Here is a 24,708-nt window from a genome sequence, read left to right as displayed (position 1 = left end):
TACAAATAATAACATTAAAAAAAAACACATTACATTATATTACAAAATAATTAAAAAAATAACATTAAAAAACATAATTACAAAAATAGCATTAAAAAACATTAATAAATATTTTTTTCCCTGACAAAGCAGTATATTCTATAGACATAGACAATAAAATACGTGGATAATATTATATCCTGGTCTACACCATTTCAGTTCAGTTCAGTTTATTAACATCAAAATAAATGGACAACAATAACTTTCTACCCCTACAAGGCTCCATGGCCCGTTACATAGGGGTTAAACCAAAAATAAATACCAAATAAAGAGTCTTTCCTTAAAAAAAACAAGAAATCTAATTAAATAATTTTGTGTTATTTTCACTTACCACTTCGTCCTCGAAATTCAAATCCAAGTCCACACCATCTCCTACCATCACAAAATCACAACAATTAAAAATAAATAAATAAACCTGCTCAAGCCTAGCATCTAGGGATGTCGCCCTACCCTCATTATTCATCATATTATTAAACATATAACAATATTAATTCAAACCAATTCAAAATAAATTTTTTCTCAAATTTATTCCCCATTATATTTATCAACCAAAAATATTTTTAGTTGGGTTTTAAAGGCATCAAACGAATGAATGCTATGGACATTATCAGGGAGACTGTTCCATACTTTACTACATGCTATTCGGGGACTAAAATATGATCTTACAGTCTTAGTTTGAGGTAATAGTAGGTGGTCTTTATTGCGTAGATTATGAGAGCTCCTTGAATTAACTAAATCGGGAAAGAAAGAATTGAAACAGCGAGGCAGTTCACCATGAAGATACTTGAAAATCATTGAAGAGCAAGAGACGACATAGAGTGCATAAGTATTCAAAAGCTCTTTTCGATATCCTTTATTAAATTCGTTAACTAACTGGCGAGCCTTTTGATGAATTACTTTAATCGGATGGAGCAGAGACTGGAAAGTAGACATCCAAATCGAGTTGCAGTAAGTTAAATATGGCTGAATGAGTGAAAAATACAGGGTCCGAAGAATAGATCCAGGAAAAATGTGTTTAAGTTTCCGAATAATCCCAAGATTACGTGATATTTTTGCTTGGACCATCTTGATGTGGTTTCTAAAAGATAGATTCTCATCCAACAAAATTCCAAGGAAACGCACGTATCTTACGTTAGGTCGAGACAAAGGTCCTTTCGAGGTAGATATAGTTGATAAGGACGGGCATGCCTTGCCAGTTCTAGAAAATATGAGAAAGTGTGATTTAGCGATATTTAAAGCAAGTCGGTTAGTATCAAACCAGTGGTAAGACCGCTCCATAAGCATGTGAAGTTTAACCTCCAAAGCTTGTTCCGTGTCTTCAGCACATAGGATGTTGCTGTCGTCAGCGAAGGCAACTAAATCTTAACGAGGGGATGGCAGAATAACAGAAGATGCCACAGTATTTTCCTTTTCGTGACATAGAGTACAACACGCAGAAGGAATCGCGTTCTTTACCGCTCTAAATAAATCGTTGATGTATATTAAAAACAGAGTAGGACCAAAAATCGATCATTGTGGTACTCCACAGTCTACACCAATGGAGTTTAGTGAGTCAGGGTCCATGGAAATCGTTCTATCTTGTAAATAAGAATGGAACCATGATAGGGCTGAACCTCGTATTCCTATATGAGACAGTTTATCAAGAAGGATCTTATGAGTAAGACTATCAAAAGCTTTCCGCACATCAAGGAAAATAGCGGCTGGTATTTTTCCAGAATCTAAAGCGGTATGAAGAAAACTGATGAGTGTAGTGCACGCTTGCTCCGTAGTATGTTTCGATGGAAATCCGAAGTGATGATTGTGCAAAAACTCCTTAGATTGTAAAAAACTTGTGAGCCTTTTTTGCATCGGCTTTTCAAATATTTTTGAAAACAGTGAAAGAAGGGAAATTGGTCGGTAATTTGACGGGTCACTTCTGTTCCCACCCTTAAATAGAGCTATCACTCTCGCAGTTTTTAAGGACCTAGGAAACTTTCCTTTTTCAAACGACATATTAATAAGCTTTGTTAAAGGACCCAGAATTGAAGGGAATATAGTTTGCACAGCTTTAGTTGATATGTAGTCTGGGCCAGATGATGATGCACCTTTTAAACCTTGAATGTGTCTTGCCACCTCTGATTCCAATACAAGCTCTATAACAATAGATTTAAGCCAAGGGGGTCCCACAAACTTGAGATGTTGATCCTGTGTGAGGGAAATCGCGCTTCCACCAAGTCCCTTGACAGTCTTTTCGCCAACTGAAGCAAAATATTATGCAAGGGAGTTCTTAATCTCACAAGGGCCCTCGATCAGTACCCCGTCAACATCAAGCTTCGTTAGAATGTCAGGACTATGAGATGATGGTCTAATGACAGAATTGATGTCTTTCCAAGTTTTTCTCATGTCCGTTTTGCACTCCAGAAACTTTGACGCATAATACGAGCTTTTCGCTCTGCGAATCAATGATTTTAATAAATTCTTGTAAGTTTTGAATTCTTGTAGGTGACGAGCTGTAGGAGAACTTTTGTATCTTTTCCATAAGTAGAGTTTGCGGCTGGAGCTTGTCAGAAGTCCTTCTGTCATCCAAGGGTTAAAAGGTTGATTTTTTCTTCGAGGCTGATAAGAAGGTCTTCTGGTGCAGTAGTCTATAAAACAATCTTTTACTTTAGAGTAAAATTTGTCAAAATTAGAGTCCAAGTCATCTTTTTCATCTATAAATTCCCATGAACATTCTTGCAGTTTAGTCTTTAAAGTTTCAAGGTTCTTTTCCGTAACGAAGTAAGGCGATGTTGAGGGGCTAAACCGTGGAGCCTGCATATTCGGCAACAAAAGATCTGATAAAACTGGGAAATGGTCAGATATATCACTAACAATAACGAAGCTATTCTGAAATGTCAGTGACGAAAATATATTATCAATCAGAGTTGCTGATTTCTCAGTAACCCTTGTGGGTATAGTGACTGATGGCAGTAGTCCAGTTGCAAGCATATCGGATAAGAAGTCTGCAGGAAACGAACCCTCGTAGTCTAGGAGATTGACATCAGGCTGTATTCTCCACCTAGAGCATAGCTGCACCTGAAGATGATTTGATGATTTACGTATTATATCTGTTGAGATTCGAGTCATTAATATGGAGAGTTAAACATCATTTGATATGTCTTAAACCCACTCCAAAGTTCAAAAGATCCTACTCAGACTCCGTATCTTCTCTAGACCGGCTAAGATCTGGTCTCTCTTTATGTAAAATCGTTTGCCAAGGTATCTAAACGAATTTCCACTATATCTGACGTATTATGGGCAGTATCTAGAACCACACACTTGACATGATTCCAAAGCTGCTATCACATATGACCATATCAGTGGTTATCCTCTCCAGAGAAATTATTGGCAAACCATAATACACAGATCATTGAGTGACCCATTTACTAATTTCAAGTAACCTACTTTAGCTTTGAGGATAAAAGTATAGTATATAAAAATTGAAGATTATAAAACTTGAACATAAAAGAAATATTTTGAGAATAAAAAAATTACAAATATCATGGATGCTAAGAACAACATTTTACTTTGATGACAAAGTGACCATTACGATAAAAGCTGAAATACAACGACACCATCCACACCAATTTTACCATTACTAGATACGCAGATTGTGTCGTTTTTTCAGTTGTAAATTACGTTCAGTAGCAAAAAGACAGTGATGCAGTTACACAGCTAAATGATTATAAGAGAAATTCCCTAGTAAAGTAATTTGTAATTGAAAAAAAAATGTTACTATCAATAAAAACGAAAGAGTTTATTTCAATTTGTATCGAAAAAAAATTATGTTTGCATCAAAATGATGAGAAATTTTTATGTGTTCTAAAGCCAGGACTTACCAATATTGAGCAACAATTTCTTTATAACATAAACACATGAGTGAAATACCACCCGAAACTAAACATGAATACATTGCTAAACGTTATTAATTAACCAATTAAATTGTTTTAATTAATCAATATCGTTGAATTCTAAAGTAATGCACTTATAATATGCTCTTCTTTTATCCGTGGTGTTAGTTATTTTTCTTTTTGTGTTGTGTGAGCTCTTATTTACACTAGATGTGAATTGGTTCAGTCACAAATAATTATCGGCCATCTATAATCTACATTGCTCAACATGCATTAAATTTGGAAAACAAAATAAAGCGTTAAAGAGTTAAAGCGTATGTTGTTAAAGCGTTAATATATATGTGTTAAAGCGTTACCAGTTACACTAACGCTACATCTGCCAACTTTGACGTAGCTCTTACTTTGGCTCAACGTCACTCTTGACGTTGGCTCTTGCCATTTGTATCAACGGCAAACTCTTTTACAGACTGCGAGCTTTGGAAGAACACATTCATAAATAATTCCAAACACTAATTTAATGATTTCACAAAAAGGAAAATTGAGAGAATCAAAGAAATATTGTCATCTAGATCGGTTCAGTGTCAGGTTAAAAAGATGGCCAAAAATTATGAGGGAAAGGTCAAGAATAATTTTCTATCTACTGATATAATTAGCATTACCACTGATGAGATCTATATATAAATAATACCGATCGGCTTACAAATAATAGATTTTGTGTTTACAACACACAGTTCGAATGTCAATGAAGAACTGTGCGTTCTTATTTTAACGAATGATACGATCAAGGGCAGAACATTTTTTGTTAAGTTTAAAAGTTTACAAATTGCAAAAAAGGGTAAATATTAGATTTGAAAAATGGTTTTCAATAGCAACTAGTAGTGCTCGAAGTATAGAGAAAATGTTGGGATTTCTACAAGCCTATGAAAATAAACTTGACTGCTCACTTTTATTGTTTCACTGCATCATGCGTGAAATAAATGTAGTTGCAAGACTATCTACACAACAACTTGAGGATGTCATTGAAAAGGTTGTTAAGATTGCAAATAAGGGTAATGGCATGATCAGCCTTAACAGATACGTGCTTCAAAGCATTTTTGCTGGAAGTTAAATCAACACGTTAAGCTTTGGTGGTACATTCTGAAATATGACGGTTAAGTTAATGCAGTCTTAAATGATTTGTAGAGGCATGCAAGAATTTTATTTCAAAGTTAATATTATTTGAAGCAGACATAAAAACTAAGAAAAATGTTCTTTGGATTATGTAAAAAAGTGAACAAGAAAATAGTGAAAGAAATCTATACATGTCTCAAATACAAAATTTTATCATTAAAAGAGAATATGAAAATTAATTTAAAGATACAGGAACCACGGAGAAATGGTTTCACTTATAATAAAACCCAAAAAAATAAAAGATTTTTTTTTTAACTTGCAGCATTTTGAAAATAAATTATTAATTTTAGGGTAGAAATTATCTGTTTTACGACTCCAACTTTTTTTACTGATAAATTCTTGAAATTGCAGGAAAGTTTGGAAAAAAGGAAATTCTCTTCTCGTGATATTAACCTGTCAGGCATACCTTCCCACAAAGTTTACATCTGCCAAAAAGTAGCTCTGCCCTTTTTCTCCATTTCCTGCTCAACTTAAAAATGTGAGCAACTATTTTCAAGAATGTGTTTATTTTACCAAAAATGAATTTTACCCACAATATTTTTTATGCTAATAGCTAATTATGTGCAAAGCATAAGAAACTTTTTTTTTTACAAATTATGTATTTATTATGTAAATTATGCATTAAAATTATGTGCAAATTAAAACAGCTCCACAAAGGGAGCTGCTTGAAAGGCAGTCACTACCAATCAACTACATTCATACCATGTTTCCAGGACATCATAAGCAATTATGTTCATAAGCTTTCAATTTTCAAATATTAGGGAAGTTTAAGGGGAGAAAGAAAATCATATAAAGATAGATTACGTAGCAACAATTGTTATTGTCATTGGTGATGTTATTATATTTTTTTTTTCTAGAATTGTTTAAAGTGGGTCTTTAGACACATATTCAAGGTGGTGTTAATCCTCCTAAACTACTCCTACGTGCAGGAAATTGTAGCATTTACTTTTCCTTATGGTTCATGCAGGAAATGGATACTCACGTGTTTTCTTAGCAACTCTAATTGAGTTTTTGACTTGATGCTAAGAAGTTTTTTCATACACTCCCTCTGTAATAAAGACTTAATAGCGCGGGCATGATTTTGGTCTTTCATAAAGCCATTGATAATTTCCTTGAGATCATCTCGATTTGTTTTCATTGGCCGGTATCTTAAAAAAAGAATGAAAATGCTTATAAAGCATGGGTGCCACTACATACAACGCGTGGGGAAGGCCAACCTTTCCACTTCTGTAATCTGCACTAAAAGGATCAGATATTTATATCAATCAGATCTATTAGTTCTAGATCTATTTCTTCACTAAGCCAGAACTATGTTATTACTTAGAATTTTTCTTGGAGAACAATCTTAATTTGCTTGCAGAACTGGAAAATGTTCTTATATTCTCATGTTTTCTTGCATCTTTTCAATGTATTCATTCTAAAAACAACAAAGCAAATAAAAAAAAGTAATTTTGGTACATGAATGAAGCTTAATATAAGCTATGAAATAATAGAAAGCTTGAAGTCACACGTTAAAAGCTTATAAATATTGAACAACAACAAAAAATATGCCAAAAATATTATGCATACGTAATATATAGACCGTAAGATTTTTTCTTCAGCAAAACTGCTTGAGTATATCCCTTCTTCTAGGAATTTTCACAAAATCCATTATTTTGTCAACTTTAAATTAAAAAGTAAACAGCGACGCTCTAATCTAAGTGGCCAATTTACTACTAATAGTAAAAATAATTTTGAATAAAAATCAATTGTATAGATGTCAGGAATACATATACTATATTTCAAAATTCACCCAGACGCACAGCGAATTGAATGAGACATCAGAAAACTAATACATTTGTTAAAATAATTTATCTAATGATGACTAATGACTAAATTAAAATTGGAAACCATACCATTTGATTATTTTTTTTAATGATGGATGTACAGTATCGAAAAAAACGAAATTTTTCATTTTCTTTTTTGCTCTTTTTTTCTTTCTTGACTTAAAACTAATTACCAAAATATTGTCGATACAAACTTGTTAACTTTTGCTTTAAAACATATTCAGGAGAAAAGGAATAACATAATATGTTTTAAATTTTCTGAAATTATTAGTTAATATATTGTCTTATATGTGGAAACATTAGCCATAAAACCCTAGCAATGTAACATCAGCCATGTACAGGAGCAAAGCTAGGGTTTTGGGTTTGGGAGGTATTCAAGAATGTGCCAAAAATGCAGACACATAAGTTAAATTAATACACCAAAGACGCCCAAAGTTCCAATGAACTTTTTTGTGCGGAAGAGAGTCCTTCTCCCTCCCCCTTAGCTACGCCCCTAGCCATATAACATAGCCATGTGAAACATTAACCATAATAAATACTTGGTAAATTTTAATTGAAATGATAAACGATAGATTTTAATTTAAATAATTTATGAAAATAAGCCATACTGAAATTTAGTTTTACATTTAGAAACCTTAGCCATAAAACCGTAATAAAACTAGTCATATACCATAAATCTAAAATAACAGCTAATAATGTGATAGAGAGAGGAAGATTTATTTAAATACAATACAGAATGGCGAAATTAGTTTAATAGGTGCCCAAAGAAGAGAAACTCTTTTTTTCTTTTTCTTTTTTTTTTCTTTTTTGTTGGGTGAAATCTACAATAGCAAAGTGGAATACAGCAGAGAGGGAGACTTAGTAAAAAAAAAAAAAAAAAAAAAAAAAAAAATAGGTAAACTAGTTTAATAGCTACCCAAAGAAGCAAAACCCTTGTCCAAAGAATCACATTACATTTTGTTTACAAATGCCTTCAAATAACAGCTAATCTACACCAACAGGTTGCAACATAGCAAAGAGAGGGAAATTCATTCAAATACCAAATAAAATGGCTATACTAGCTTAATAGCTGCCCAAGAAGTAAAAACATTGTCCAAGAACTTGCATTGAATAATATTTGTAAATGGTAACCGTTTTTTAATTTTTTAATTATTTAATATAAGAGAATTACAATTTAATTTTATTTTTAGTTTGGTTAAATCTGCAATAATGTTTTGTAATGTGGCAAAGAAGTTCTAAATTATATTTGCAAATGGTGAGCCATTCTAAAATTTTGTTTTATTATTACAGATTTGCATATAAATATTTTTTCTTTTTTTTTGTATAGTTTGGTTAAATCTACAGTGATGGCTTTTAATATGACAGAGGGGCTCTAAATTTTATTTGAAAATGGTAAGCTTTAAAAAAAAAAATTCTATTTGCAAATGGTGAGCTTTTAAATATGGTAAGCTTTTAAACATTTTTTGTGTTATTATTACAGGCTTGCAACTTAAATATTTTTTTCTAGAGTGGTTAAATCTATAATGAAGGCTTGTAACGTGGCAGAGATGGAAATTTATTCAAAATACCAAACAAAATGGCTACACTATTTTAATAGCTGCCCAAAGAAGTAAAAACTTTGTCTTAAAACACACATTAAATTTTATTTACAAATGACAAAGCTTTTTTTTTTTATTACAGACTTTATTGTTTAAGAACAATTTTTCTCTTGGTAGGTCTAAATCTACAAAAATGGCTTGTAATAAGGCAATAGACAGGGCAATATATTTAGAGCACCAAACAAAATGACAACACTAGTTTAATATCCACCCCAAGAAGTAAAAACTTTAATGTCTCCTTGTAGAAAAGACAATAGTTACAAAAAAAGAAAACAATAAACAACCTTATATTCATCTTATGAGTCATAACACCCAAATATGGGTCCAAAACAAGACCAGTGGCTATATCATCATTTTCAGATAGCTCTTTGGGAGTCATTCCTGATGTTTTCAATGAAGATGACATCCTGGTAGCAGAAGAGCACCTTGATCTTTCAGGCTTAACTCTGAACCATCTAGTAATGAAAAACAAAGATGCGTCCAGAACAAATCAATCATCTCCAAGAGGCATTATTCTTTTCAATAGAGTACATGATTTCTAAAAGTAAAACAAAAACATCACTTGCAATCTGCTTTCAACAATAGTCCAGTAAAGATAGGGAAAGAAGTAAAACTTTTACATTTGAGCAATGGAAGTGATTTTGGCACCAAACTTTCAGACAAATCTCTGAAAATCACCCATACAGAAGTACTCTTTTTTTCTAAGGAAAAAAGGGGATAGCTTAAACCTTAGTTTCTATTATATTTTCTGAATTAATTGGTTGTTTCCTATTAATTTCAGATTTGAGGAAACTGAAAATAAAGTCATAACCAAAAAACTGTGTCATTTAGTATGCCATTTTTTTTACCCTAAGCAATATCAGAGGAGATAAAAAATTCAAAACCTTATTTTGTGTACTACTTTATGGATTAAAAGGTCATTTCCTACTACTTCAAGCTCAGGGAGACCCAAAACGACAATAGAACTCAAAATTCTCTCATTTAGGCCCTATGATTCTTTTTTAGTTGGTAACATTACGTCAATTTTGAAACGCGGTAAGGACCCAACTAGTTGCGCTTCGTATAGGCCTATTACGGTTGCTTGTACTTTAAATAAAGTATTTGAATATGTTTTGCTCCCTGATCTCCTGTCTAATGTAGATTATATGTCTAATCAGTTTGGCTTTAAGCCGTATATAGGATGCCAACATGCTCATCGTGCTATAGTTTCGCTATTACTTGAAGCGCATAAAAATGGTTTTGAGGTTCATTTTTATGCACTCAATGTTTCAAAAGCATTTGATTCAATATGCCATAGCTAACTTTGGTATTCTTTAATTCAACTTGGTGCTAATGTGTCTATTATATCAACTCTTCGTTTTTGGTATGCTAATTCATATGTTCGACTCAAGTCAGGTGACACCTACGTTGGTAATATCCCCATCCGTTCTGGTCTTAGGCAAGGAGGAGTCTTATCCCCTTATCTTTTTAATGCTTGTCTTTATTCTGTTTTGCCACGTATTAATCCATCATGTTTTTTAGGCCTAACTAATCTTTCGTACATTGCATATGCAGATGATTTACTTTTGATCAGCCGCACTAAATCTAGCCTAATTAAGTCGACCCAGCTTGTTTCTAAGTCTTTTGAGGAAATCGGCCTCAAACTTAATACTGAAAAATGTGAATATTTAGTTTTTAATGCTAAGCATCAAAGTAGTGATCTTGATTGTGGTTATTTTTCAGTTAAGCTCGTTTCTTCGATTCGGTGGCTTGGTATTAATATTTATTCATCTTTATCAGCTTTTCGATCCTGTGGGCTAAATGATATTAAAAGTAAACTTAAAAAAGGGTACGCGAAAATTGTCCCGAACCGAGGCAGATTTTCACGAAAGGCTTTATCCAGACTTTATTCTACATATTGCGATCATTCTATATTGTTTCTTTCCGGTTTGCGCCCGTTGTTTAATAATCAAGATTTGCAGGGCATAAGAGTTATGTATTTTCGTTATTGTAAATATTTATTGTATCTGCCGCGTTCTTATAGAAATCAGAAGATTATCAGAAAGTTTTGTGCCACTGATATTATTTTCGTTTATAAAAAACTCTATGCTAGATTAGGTGCTGAGGCCTGTCAACGCTTGGGCCCTTACCACCCTTTGATTAGACTGTATTAATTGTATTGTTTGTGTTATTTCGTTTTTCTTTCCTTAATGTTTTTACTCCGCTTAATTTGTCAAAACAAGCGGGTAACAAATAAATTATTATGAAAGGTCGGAAGGGGCTAGCCTAGTAGATATAAAAAAGGTGAACCTTGGAATTTGAGGTACAGAAATGTTCTTGGCACCAAATGTTCATAGACAAATTTAATCATTAACATATCCAAAATAATCATTGCAGAACCATCCATTTTCTAGAGAAAAGGGTAAAAAACTTGAGTACCTTAAACTGCAGTTAGGAGCGATCTAAGATTTTCTCCTTGTAGAGCTCCAGAATGATGACTTGAGTTGTATATAAATCTCATTAGTGACCAGGTGTTGTTTCATGTTCAGTAGCATCCCAATCAAGTTTACACTCTCTGGAAGACCACTCTGCATCTAGCCTTCATTGAAAACATCAACAAATTCAGCAGTAACTATTTCATTATATAGTTTATGCCAGCTGTTGACAATGCGTGATGAAAAGAATTGAGTGCGGACTCTAGATATTAAAGACTGTTTGATAAGTTTCGGGTGATGACCTCTAGTTCTTAAGTTGGTACCAACAGCAGGGAATTTTTATTTATTTTATTTCTTCATTTACAAAACCAAAACACACCTTCTACAAAATGCTGCCGCGCTAAGAAAAACTTTACAGTCTTGTAGACACACGGCAGTAACAAGAAATAATTTAGATTCCATTACAAATCACAACATAGCCATAATGAACTCAAACTTCAAATCAATCTCTCTCATTTAAACAATTCTAACATTGTTCAATTCCCCCCACCCAAAAAAATCTTTCAACCCCCTCCCCTAAAAAAAAATCGCCCTATACCACACTCCACAGACCCCTTCCCTTCCCTCCCCCCTAAAAAACTTAGTACTTTCTAACAAATGCTCTTTTAATTTTTCTTAAATGAAAGCAGGTGTTCAGCCGTCCTAATACTCACTGACAACTTTATTCTAAATAAGCGGACTCATATATCTTACCGTAAATGCTGATCTATCTGTATCTGTTGACTCAATAGTTATATCATCACTATTTCTCGTTTCATAATCATGCACGAGAATGCTCGTTATAATAATGCTGAAAGAGTATTAGCCCTCAGTAGCTTGTAGGCTAGAATGGCAACCCCTCTATATCTCTTCTAAACAAGTGTAGGGAGATTCAGCTTTGATAATTTTACAGGGTAGGAAAGCTCCCACATGCCAGATATTCCTTTAGCGGCACGCCTCTGCGTATCTTCAAGAAATTTTATCCTTTTTAAAATATGGGAGGGGAAATAGTACACTTAATCATTCCCATGGTTGAACTAGCCACATCAGCAGACTTCTTAGCAAGAGTGCTGAATTTAAGTTCATTGTCAATAAAGACACCAAGATCCTGCTCATTATTTACAGAGGAGAGGGGGGGATGATGAAAAATGAAAAAAATAAGAGCGTCAAGGATTCAGTTTGCCAAAGTGAATGATATGACACTTGGCAACATTGAATTCAAGAAGTAAGCCCTCAGCCCATTGACCAAGCAGTTGACGATTATTTTGTAGCAGGACATGATCTTCACGGGACAAAGCTGGCCCAAGAAGCTTCAGGTCATCTGCATAAAGAGTTGATATACTGCTGATAATGGAAGGAGCATCATTGATAAAGATATTAAATAGTGTAGGACCAAAAACCCTTCCCTGAAGAACTCCACTCCGAACATGCATAGAGTAAGGAAGAACATGGTTACCAGAGTCATCAAATAATGGGACACATTGCGATCGCAAATAAAGAGAAATCCGTAGCGCGTGGAAGTTACCCTGACTCTTGAAGTACCGCCAGGTTACTCTGGTGATATTAGAGATTTCTCCAATAACGGCAGAGAAGGGGAGAACCCCCCCAACCTACACTGGTTGCAGCGATTAAATGAAGGCTATCAGAGATAGCTAAAAGAAGCCGAAAATACAGGGGAAATTAGCCTACAGTGTAAGCTATATGCTTTAAAAATTGTACAGAAAAAGAAAATGGTAATTAAAATACTACAAATTAAAGGCTGCATGGGCATAGCCTAGCCACACAAAATTAGTCATTTGAATTAAGATAAAACACGACTAATTACCTTGTGACCAAAATCGGCAAATTGAGTTATAACAAGTTTCACGAAACACCAAAGTTTAACTTTCGAGAGTTGTCATTTGAATTGAAAAAATAGTTAGTAGCTGAATCTTGAAATAATGTCAGACAGAGACAAGATGAACACAAGGTCAGGGAAAAAAAGTTTAATAGAATTAGATATTAATCCGAGATAAGCTATCGAGGTGAGCCAGAAAAAAATCTTTTTCAGATTCACATTTATATGCGACTCCTGCTAGAAGTACCCTGGGGAATTCACCATCAGGTGGAACCAAATATCTTTCAAGGGGCGAAATAAACATTTCTGACACGTGTGAAGGGGGGAACTTCAAAACGAAATCAAGAATAGGACGATTTCCGGCACGAACTGTAGAGAGAGAAAAGAATATACTGCAGATTCAAAAAGGGATAAGATATCAAACAAATACAACATAGAGACAATAGGGAAAGGCAGTTTGTTATGGAAAGGCAGTGTGGTCTTCGTCGCTATTTTCGTCTAGCTTATGGGGAGCAGTTGACCTATGATATCTTTTATTTTATTAGTCTGGGATAAGATATGGGATAAAGGAAATAGATATGGGAGTACAATCAGGAAAGAGCACACCCGGTAATATGAGATAACATGAAATAGAAATAGAGGCGCTACTACACGATGAAAAATTATTATATGAAAATAAGCAAAAAATAAAACCAAATCACTCCTCAGATGTCATGCAAATTTAAGTGGAGTTACAGGTAAGAAAAAAATACAGATAAAAAACCAGGAAATAGAGAATTAACAGACTCAGAATACAAGTTAAGAGAATATAATGACAGAAGGAATAAAAAAAGCGAGAAAATACATGGAATATGGGTACAAAATAAAAGATGTGTTTACAATGGCTAGGAGTTAGAAAATTATAGAATGTTAAAATACCCGAAAGAGATAAAGGAAAAGTTCATGGAAGTAATAGAAAAAACAGTAACGGAACAGTTTTTAGAAAGTACGTATCCAAATATGAAAATGTGCTTAAAAGAGAAGAACCCCAAAACGATAGAAAAAATTACAGAATTACCAGACAGGCACACAGAAATTAGAAGGCATTTCTATCAAGGACAAAGCTAGGAGGGGATAATAAAAACGGATACCCGCACACTGAAAATAAAAATAATGTTAGCCAAACATGGCAAAAACAAACGGAAGCAACAATCTACTATTGCAAATCCATTGGACATTATTCCACAAATTGCCCGAACAAAGAATTTAGAAAAAACAGCCAAAAGCAGGAATATTATGATATTACCTGTTTTAATTGTAACAAACGGGGACATTAAGCAGTAGACTGCCATGACGCAATTAAAAGATACAAAAATAACTACAAGACAAAGGATGATAATCCCAGAGGGAAAACAAGCCTCCCCTGGACTAGGAGCAATTATGACAAATCTAGGGAAAATACTTTCATCCGCAGAACGTGGCCTAGCCATCTCAACCTTTCTTTCATTATAGCCCTAGAAAGTGGGACCACATTTTTTGTACAACCCAATGTTTGAAATACGGTCAGTAAGCCGGGTACCCAGAACAATCCGTAGGAAATTTCTCTAGGCAAGATTTAAAGGAAATGGGAAGCTCCTGGGAGGGTGTAAAGAGGGACGCCTTGAATAGATTAGGTTGGAGGAGGAGCGTGCATAGCTGTATTGGCCTCAGGCGGCTTGGTGCTGCGGTGAGGTGTTAGTAGTATAGTAGTAGTAGTAGCAGTAGGGAAAATGGAAAAAAGAACCCACCGACTAAACGAAACGCGTGGGTTAAGTCCAAATAATGGAAGAACATTTGCATTTGGACAGGGAGCTCAATGAAAAGATGGTAGAAACAGTTATCGATTCAGGTAGCAACAAAACATACGTACGAACTGACCTACTCGATGAAAAAGATATTAACTACTCAGACAAGATTGCAGCCCTATGCTATTACGGACCAAATCATAAATCCCCCAACATTATATGTAACACTCAAACTGCGAACCGGATAGGACGATACAAAAAAATGAAAAAAAAAATAAAAGTAGGACTGGTGGCTATTAAACATACTATAAAACCTATTAGCCATAAAAATAATGCCAATAATGAAAGTAAGTAACGCAGTAACAAGGAGCAAGAGCAAAGAAATAGGGAGAAAACAGTTAAGAATCGAAGAAAATAAAAATCCGTAAGAAGAAGTCCTATTCCAGTTCGCAGATGACATATTTCTAACAGATACAAAATTAAGGAAAACAAAAAAGCAAACGTTCAGGAAAAGAAAGAACATAAAAAGAAACAAGAAACCCAAAACACAGATAACAAGATAACAAAAAAGGAACAAATAGAAAGCTTAGCAATGGACGCAGAAAAATTTGCAGAATTACAGAGGAGGGATAAAGACTGTAACAAAATCAGAAAATACCTGTTGTAGTATTAAGCTTCGCAGGCTAAACAATTTTGTGTCAAGGGATACTTACTTTACAAAATATTAGACATTAAGGATAGTCCACATAAATTACAACTCTTGGTACCAAAAGACTTGGAAACTGAAATAATAAAATCAGTGCACTCGAGCCTGATGGCAGGACATTTGGGAGCCTAGAAAACCAGGGATAGAATCATACAACAGTTCTGGTAGAAGGAAATGAGAAAAAAATATTTATTTATTTTGTAAAAAATGCAGATTGTCAATTAATCGCGTGTAAAAAGCCAAATGAAAAAGTACCAATGAAAAAAATGCCCAAAGTTGGAAAGCCTTTTGAGAGGATTTCAATCGACATTGTAGGTCAACTCCCAAAATCCAACTCACAAAATACCCAGAATCCACCCCAATGCGAACTGTAAAGTCACTGAAAATTGCGGAAGAATTAGCAAAATACGTCTCACGTCACGGAATTCCAAAGGAAATTTTAACAGACAATGGAACCAACTTTATATCAAACTAGACCTACGTGCCTAAGCAACGTGAAGTGTTGCGGCAACCTTTCTCCGGCTTCGCCGAATAAAGTGTTGCGAGAGCAACACTTTGGTTTTGTTTCTTTACTATCGGTTAAACGCTGAAGTTGTCAGCCTATCGAAGCTTTTAAAACGTTATGTTCAAAGAAGAACGCGATCAGTAATCACATGATCAAAGGCTATTCCTCAGCGTTGAAAAAAACAACAATAGACTTTGCAGCCAGTTGAACTTTATCCTTTTCAATCGTAGACATCGTGACGGATGAAAACTTGGAACAATATCTTATATAATCTAGTTGGTATTATAAAGCTATCCGTAGCTTTTCAGGATTAAAATACCATAGGTGACACTAATTATTACGAAACTACCTCATTGTTTTACGTTATCGTTTGTACCTGTTGTGTAAACACTTAATTCTAGGTTATAGTGAGTATGAGTAGGCTACACCAACTAGCAAAAGTTACAAACCCCTCTTCACTGAAGATAATTGTAGCCTAACAGACGATTATTGCTTACAAGTCCCCTGCATGACTTACCACTGAAACCAAATTGGTCTTACCATCAAATACACCGGAAACAAACAATAGGTACGCCAACTAGCAAAAGTTGCAAACCCCTCATTGCCGAAGATGATTATGGTCTAACAGCTGACTGTTGCTTACAAGTCCTCTACTTGTCTCACAATTGGTATCGGTCTATTTTTGGTTTCAGTGTGTACCCTACTATTGAAGTTGTCAACCCCTTGAAACTTTCAAACTAGTATATCTCATGAAGGAATTTTTGTATCAAAAAATGGATGACATATACTTTGATCAGCTCATCAAGAGCTATCGATTGCCGTCGAAAAAAAAAATTATGTCTGTCTTAGCTCAAAAGTTGATTTTTTTGCCGTAGGCCAACTTTCTAACGTCACCACTTAGAAACGAGCAAAGGATAAGCTCCAATTTCTTTAGCAATGAGAGAACTTTTAAGAGGTACATCTGATAACATCTCTCTACCTCAATCCCAAGTCCGAAAAAACAAATGATAAACCCAGCGAAAAGCACGGCAGCACTTTCGGACCAGTGGGAAAATGCCGCTTTTTTGCTTCTGTAAATTTTTCTATTTAACACTCAAAGAAGATATATTGGCTGTGGGGACGGGTAACTGCCGCATATATTTAACACTTATAGATTTTAGTCCATCTTCAATTTGAAAGTGGTGCCTGCCTGCTTGCCTGCTAGAACGGAGCTTTCCACTCGAAAGCAGAAACATGATTTGATGAAACGAAAGCTTGGCTGCACAACTTCAGATACTCCTCTCTGACATAGGCTACATAACTCCACTTCACTTCGCACACCATAGGCTCTGGCTCGTGGACAAGCAAAAACCATCCTTTTTGGCCCCAGGCAAGAGTTCTGCAGAGCTTTCCAAAATGTAATGCCTGGCCCCAGGCAAGAGTTCTGCGGAGCTTTCCAAAATGTAATGCCATATTCATCAATCTTACCTGAGGTCCACACTTTCTGTAAAAACCACACAGGTTAGACCCTTACCACGTTCCAGGAATAAGCCAACATCGGCGACATAGAAAAAAAAAACGGGAAAAAAACCAAAGTGTTGCTCTCGCAACACAAATATATTCAGAACTTATAAGAAATCCTTGGCATTAAGCAAAAATTAACGACCCCATTCCATCCTCAGACAAATGGAGTGACAGAAAAGTTTAACGGAACCCAAATTATCATGCTGCGACAGTTTGTAGAAGATGATATAAACTGGTGGGACAAATTACTTCCTTATGTCCTTTTTGCACATAGAGAAACTCTAAACCCAGTTACAAGTTTCTTGCCATTTGGAATAACTATATGGGACAAACCCTAGGAGGGTATTAGATATTTTAAAGAAATCATAGGAAGATGGTGAGGAAAATGAAGAAACAGTGGTAACACACTTGTTATCGCTAAGGGCAAAATTAAACAAATATCATGAGCTTGCCAAGCAGGCACAAGGCGAGTACGCTGAAAAAACAAAAATTCGGTATTATAAGTCGACTCAAATGAGGGAATTCGTAGAAGGGGATGAAGTCCTAATACTGCAACTGGAGGGCAATAATAAACTGGAGACAAGATGGAAAGGGCCATGTAAAATAAAAAAGAGGATTAATGATGTCAATTATGTCATAGAATTAGACAGAGCAAGGAAAAAAGAAAAAGTTTACCACGTAAACTTATTGAGAAAATTTGATACAGAAAATACAAGTACAAGCAACAGAAATGCCCAAAAATGTTGCCTGATGATTATGACCTCTAAAAAAGATGAGAAAAATACCCCTTTAGAAATCATAGACCCCACCAAAATGCAGAGAGATGGAATGGATAGAATTTTGAAGGAAAAAATACTTAAATGTTGAACAAAAGAAACAATTAACCAGATTACTTAAAAAACTTTCAGGGGTATTAAACAATAAGATAGGAAAAACAAATGTAATAGAACATAGAATACCATCAAAAGACAATAAGCCTATCAAACAATACCATACCTAATTCCGGAAGCTAAAGGAAAGAAATGAAGAAAGAGATAGACAGAATGCTACAGTTAGAAGTCATAGAACATTCTAATTCAGAATACGCAACACCAGTGGTGTTAGTTCCTAAAGAAGAGGGGTCAATTCGGTTTTGTGTTGATAATAGAAAGTTAAACGGAGATTCAGAATCAGATGCATACCCTATACCGAAAAAGGACTTAATTCTAGAAACAATAGGAACGGCAGAATTTATATCAATTTTAGATTTAAGAAAGGGTTACGGGCAGTTAAAAATACATCCCAAAGATAATGAAAAAAGCGGCTTTCGTCACACCGTTTGGATTAAATCAATTGAAGTATATACCCTTTGGACTAAAAGGAGCACCAGCAACTTTTCAAAGATTAGTGGATTACATTTTGAAAGTATTACCATACACGAGAGCATATTTAGATGATATTGTAGTGTTCTCAAAAACATTTAATGAACATATTTGATACTTAAGACAAGTCTTTATGAAACTTAAGAATGCAGAGTTAACTCTTAATGTAGAGAAATGTAGACTTGTACAAAGACAAACTAATTACCTCGGTCACAGAATTGTGAGTGGAAGTGTTAAGCCACTAAAAGAAAAAGCGGAAGCAATTAAAAACACGATGGCTCCAACTACAAAGAAAAAATTTGGGTCGTTCCTTGGACTAGTAGGATATTATCAAACATTTATACCGAATTTTGCAACGATAGCAAAACTCCTTACAGATTTGACAAAAAAGGGAGTCCTAGACCCCATTAAACTGAATGGAAACAAACAACAAGTGTTCAATGTATTAAAAAACACCCTCTGTGGTAACAATGTACTACGGAGCTCAAATTTTCATTGCCATTTACACTGCAAATAGACAGCTCAGACTATGGATTTGAGGCAGTGTTATCCCAGAATTTAACAACGGGGAGTACCCAATTATATTTATATCCAAAGAACTAACGAAAGCAGAAATAAATTACAGCATTATTGAAAAAGAATATTTGGCAACAGTAAACCCAGTTAAAGAAACCTGACTATTATCTATATGGAAGGAAATTTACAATTGTTACAGATCATAAACCATTGGGTAGGCTAAATATAATGAAATCAGATAACCGATGCTAAGCAAGGTGGGCTTTATGCCTAAAAGAATATTATTTTGAAACAAAGACAAGACCAGGTAGAGAAAACGGGAACGCTGATGGTATGTCCTGACTGTAGAGGGAAAAAGGGGGCGAAAGGACAAAAAGGGAAATAAACAGAACATTTTTTTTCCTCCATTAAATAGATTTCAATATTCTCGGAAAAGAGGCGGCCAACAAAGAATGAGGTGCATGAAGCCTTTGCGACAACCATTATTAGCTGCATAAAGTACTGGAGCAAGCAAGACCTAATTCCTCTAGTAACAGAGTGACAAAAAACCTAGCAATAATGCCAGACTAAGTAGTGAAGGGGGGGTGCTCATTCCAGGGTATACACTATTCAAAACAGACATAATTTCGTGAAAAATTGTACCACTGGAGGGTAGACTACAAGAACTACTAAAGCCCTTCCACAAAAACTGCAACCATCTTACAGTGAAAAAAATGTTCCACCAGTTAAAAGAATTTGTATGTTTACTCAGTATGCATCAAATCCTGAAAAAAATCGGTGGAGGGATGTAGCTGTTTGGTGTTGAAGGAGGAATCCAATTAAAAACGCCAACTCCCATCTCATCATAAGGGCAAAGGTACAACAAGGGCCCATGCCTCAATGCAAGCCACTAGTAGAACCCAAGACCACCCATCAAGGACAGGAACACGTAGGATGACAGGAGGCTATGCCTGACCATCCATCTTTATTAGAACTAGATTATCCCATATTTGCATATCAAATGCCCAAAGGCTGCAGGCTAAGCCTGCTCATCCTTACTTTACTCCTTGCCTTCCCCCACTGCACCCATTCGCCTTCTGACATGGCCCTACTACAAACCCAATCTATCTCTAGCCACATCTGGAGTTGCATACAACAAGGACAACCTTCAAGAAAAGAAAGAGTCATTACAACAAGCCCAAAACCTCAACCACTTCCTATAGTATCTACAAGCAGAGCAAAAATCCATTAACGTGCCACTAATATTTGCCATCTAACAGAGGCAATAAAACCTCTACTCCTTGCATCACCCCCCTAGTCCCCACAGAAAATCTGACAGATAAGGCTCTCCTCAACATGTTTTTTGACTGTCAAGAGAGTCCTGAAGACAAAATCATATAACTATTTTCAACAAAAGAGGAAGTGAGGCTAGTAAAAGACAAAGTAAAGTAAGTAAAGAGTCCATTGTACCTCACATTACTTGGAAATGCAGAAAACCCCCCAAACAGCAGGATCACTGAGGAAAAGGAAATAAAGGAATGGATAAGAAGAAGAACAATAAACCAAAGAAGAGAGTTATATGATTTTATGTGATATGTGATGATTTAATGTGTTGCATGAGATTCCAGCCAGTCTACAAGATTAGTGGCCATTTATCTTAGGAGGGAGGTGTTGGAACCTTTGGTTCTTGTTTTCAAGATAAAGCCCTTTCTTTTTCTCTTTATTTTGGTTCTATTAATTATCCCCTTCCCTTTCCATGGCAATCATTAATTTTCTATATATATATATATATATATATATATATATATATATATATATATATATATCTATATATATAAAAATAAGTTGTCTGTGGATGGATGGATGGATGGATGTGTCAGGTGACGTCACCTGAAAAAACTGGATCAGGTGACGTCAAAACTGAAAAAACTAAAAAAAGGCAAAAACTACAAAAAAAACTAAAAACTAATAAAAAAAATAAAAAAGCTAAAAAACTAAAAAAACTATAAAGGTAAAAACCAATAAAAAACTAAAAAAAAAACTGAAAAAACTAAAAAAAGGCAAAAACTACAAAAAAAACTAAAAACTAATAAAAAAAGTAAAAAAGCTAAAAAACTAAAAAAACTAAAAAAAGGTAAAAAACTAAAAAAAATAAAAAATAAAAAAAACTAAAAAAAAGGAAAAAACTGAAAAATAAGCTAAAATAAAGGTAAAAACCAATAAAAAACTAAAAAAAAAAAGGAAAAAACTAATAAATGACGACACTCAAAGAGAAAAAAAAGGCAAAAACTACAAAAAAAACTAAAAACTAATAAAAAAAATAAAAAAGCTAAAAAACTAAAAAAACTAAAAAAAGGCAAAAACTACAAAAAAAACTAAAAACTAATAAAAAAGCTAAAAAACTAAAAAAACTAAAAAAAAGGCAAAAACTACAAAAAAACTAAAAACTAATAAAAAAAATAAAAAAGCTAAAAAACTAAAAAAAACTAAAAAAACTAAAAAAAGGTAAAAAACTAAAAAAACTAAAAACTAAAAAAAACTAAAAAAGGTAAAAACTAAAAGAACTAAAAAAGAAAAAAATAAATGACGACACTCAAAGAGAAAGCGACCAGGACAAAAGGAATGTTCGATTAGCAATCAACAAAGCACCGGGACACAGGGAGTATAAATGACGACCCGGGGGAAACAGGGGGATATAAATGACGACCGGGACAAAAAAACTAAAAAGAAAAAAAAAACTAAAAACTAATAAAAAAACTAAAAAATCTAAAAATCTAAATAAGCTAAAAAAGAAAAAAAAAGGAAAAAAATAAAGGAGAAAAACAAAACTAAAAAACGAATGTATATACAGACCGGGACACCGGGATACAAATGACGACCGGGACCCGGGACACAGGGAATATAAATGACGACCGGGACACAGGGACACAACTCCGGTACACCGGGATACAAATGACGACCGGGACACAGGGAATATAAATGACGACCGGGACACAGGGACACAACTACAACGGGGACACCGGGGGAAACAGGGGGATATAAATGACGACCGGGACAAAAAAACTAAAAAGAAAAAAAAACTAAAAACTAATAAAAAAACTAAAAAATCTAAAAATCTAAATAAGCTAAAAAAGAAAAAAAAAGGAAAAAAATAAAGGAGAAAAACAAAACTAAAAAACGAATGTATATACAGACCGGGACACCGGGATACAAATGACGACCGGGACCCGGGACACAGGGAATATAAATGACGACCGGGACACAGGGACACAACTACAACGGGGACACCGGGGGAAACAGGGGGATGTAAATGACGACCGGGACACCGGGACAGGGAATGGTCGATTAGCAATCACCATCAACAAAGCTCAAGGGCAATCATTAGAATCATGAGGTATAGATCTGAATACAGATTGTTTTCCCATGGACCATTATATGTTGCATGTTCAAGAGTCGGTAAACCTGACAATCTATTTATATGCAAAGACAATGGGACAGCAAAGAATGTTGTATATTCGCAAGTTTTACGTAGTTAAAACCATATATATATATCTATCTATATTCACAGGTGGGACATAGGGACACAACTACAATGGCGCGTAACTATTATGGCGCGTAACGACTTACGCGCGCGGGGGGGCTTGGGGGGGGCGCGAAGCGCCCCCACCAACTAGGTGTTGGGGTGGCGCGAAGCGCCACCCCAACAGCTAGTATATATATATATATATATATATATATATATATATACATATATATATATATATATATATATATATATATATATATATATATATATATATATATATATATATAAATATAGCATTTTTCCCCTGATTGCATGGACAGTTAAATTCACAGATTGTAACAGTGCAATTACAAGGGTGACTCATCCTGGTTAAAAATGTATTTTTGGACAGCAATTCCGGTTGAAATTGATGGGGAGGGAAAAGGGGTATAGGTTAATTCATTTGAGCTTGACATTGCACCCAGTGAGGGTTTGGATTGGCTAGAATCAACATGATGCACCCATGTGACTTTGCTGGTCCAGGGGCAAGGAGTTTTGCTTTTTAGTTCTTGTACTGAGTTCTGGGTGAAAAGTAAGATCTCTTTTATTTTATATCTTTGACTTTTTGATTAGCCCAGGTAGTGTCTGAAGCCTAGAGAGAGGCTGAGATTAGATCAGCTTGTTATAGGAAGAGAATCCCATACTAAGCAAGAGATCTTCCCCAGGGGAAAGAAAGAGAATTGGGGAGTTTAATCTATATGGTGTCTAGGGCTAAGTAGTGTGGAACTTTCATACCATAGGCAAAGTGCACTTGTCAGAACCCTGACAGGTCTTTCTGTGCAAATTGCCAGAGACAGGACACATAGAAATCCATGGTGTGTGGAAGTTACCCTGACTCCTGAAGTACCACCAGGTTAATCTGGTGGCATTAGAGATTTCTCTAATACTGTCTGAGGTGAGGAGAGTGAGGTCAAAGATACCCTGAAGAAAACCAAATCACTGGAAACAACTTCAAGTGGGTGCTGCTACAGTATGTACATCCCAGTTGATGGTCTGGTTTCCCATCCCAATTGCTAATAAGCAGAAACTAATAGTGACATGCACCAAAGAATTGCTTGCATCCAAGACTCTTCACCATGAGCAGTTTTAACAGAATCAAATAAAGCAGCTGTCATGCCAGAGCAAGTAGTATGATCTACAACTGAAACCCTACAAAATGGACAACCAGTACAGGCCAAAAACATTGCACACATCCCAGACTGGTAAATATATCTGTTTACATAAACTGTAAACTGATATATCTGATAGGTTCATTTAGTTGAGTAGCAGTATCAGTAAAAATGCTGGATAGAGTAAGATATACAAATAGAATAGCCAAGGCACATGGTGTTGTTATAGTTGAAAGGATTTGGAAGAATATGGATACAAATCCAATGCCACCTCTTGAGCTGACTGAGGAGTCTCTTTTGAAACAGCTTGCCTTGTTAGATGTAAATAAATCTGCAGCACCAGATGGTCTACACCCCTGTCTCCTGCATGAGTGCAGAGCAGAAATAGTATACCCACTCTCAAAGCTCATCAGACTATCTCTTGATAGCTCAAAGCTTCCTGCAGAGTGGAAAGTGGCGCATATTACCCCCATTCACAAAAAGGGATGGAAAGATTCTGTGGAAAATTACCAGCCTATTAGTATAACCTCTGTTGTTGTTAAGCTTCTTGAACATATTGTCAATAAAGCAGTTATTGAGCATCTTGATCAGAATGGTCTTCTCAACAGATCTCAGCATCGTTTCTGATGCAACAGATCAGTTGACACTAATCTGCTCAAGTCATATGACTATATTGCAAAACTACTGGAGTTGGGAATCCCTGTTGACATGATCCTTCTTGATTTTTCAAAAGCATTTGATAAAGTTTGTCATAGGAGACTTGAGCTTAAGCTATAATCTCCTTGTTTGGATGAAAAAATTCTTAAATGGATTCTGGATTTCTTGAGGAATTGTGTTCAGCATGTAAGAATGTTTGATGCAGATGGCAACCCTATTCTCTCCTCCTCTCAAAATGTTATAAGTGGGGTT

The 24,708-nt window shown here is 35.0% G+C and overlaps 1 protein-coding gene across 5 annotated transcripts in view; it reads right to left on the bottom strand.

Moving 5' to 3' along the window:
* The window catches only part of LOC136024959 (histone-lysine N-methyltransferase Suv4-20-like), a 50,323-nt gene that overhangs the window by 22,041 nt on the left and 3,574 nt on the right, over window positions 1-24,708 (bottom strand). For all 5 annotated transcript variants that reach the window (XM_065700563.1, XM_065700561.1, XM_065700559.1 and 2 more), the window contains exons 2-3: window positions 8,787-9,040; window positions 6,061-6,226 (exon numbers count right to left, since the gene is read on the bottom strand). In XM_065700563.1, coding sequence (XP_065556635.1) covers window positions 6,061-6,226; window positions 8,787-8,908 — 288 coding nt within the window. In that variant the 5' untranslated portion in view covers window positions 8,909-9,040. The remainder of the gene's footprint in view (window positions 1-6,060; window positions 6,227-8,786; window positions 9,041-24,708) is intronic.

The sequence above is a fragment of the Artemia franciscana genome, chromosome 3 (genome assembly GCF_032884065.1).
Source record: "Artemia franciscana chromosome 3, ASM3288406v1, whole genome shotgun sequence".
Taxonomy (NCBI): Eukaryota; Metazoa; Arthropoda; class Branchiopoda; order Anostraca; family Artemiidae; genus Artemia; species Artemia franciscana.
The sequence above is the reverse complement of the archived record's forward strand: the minus strand, read 5'-3'. Positions and strand labels throughout refer to the sequence as shown.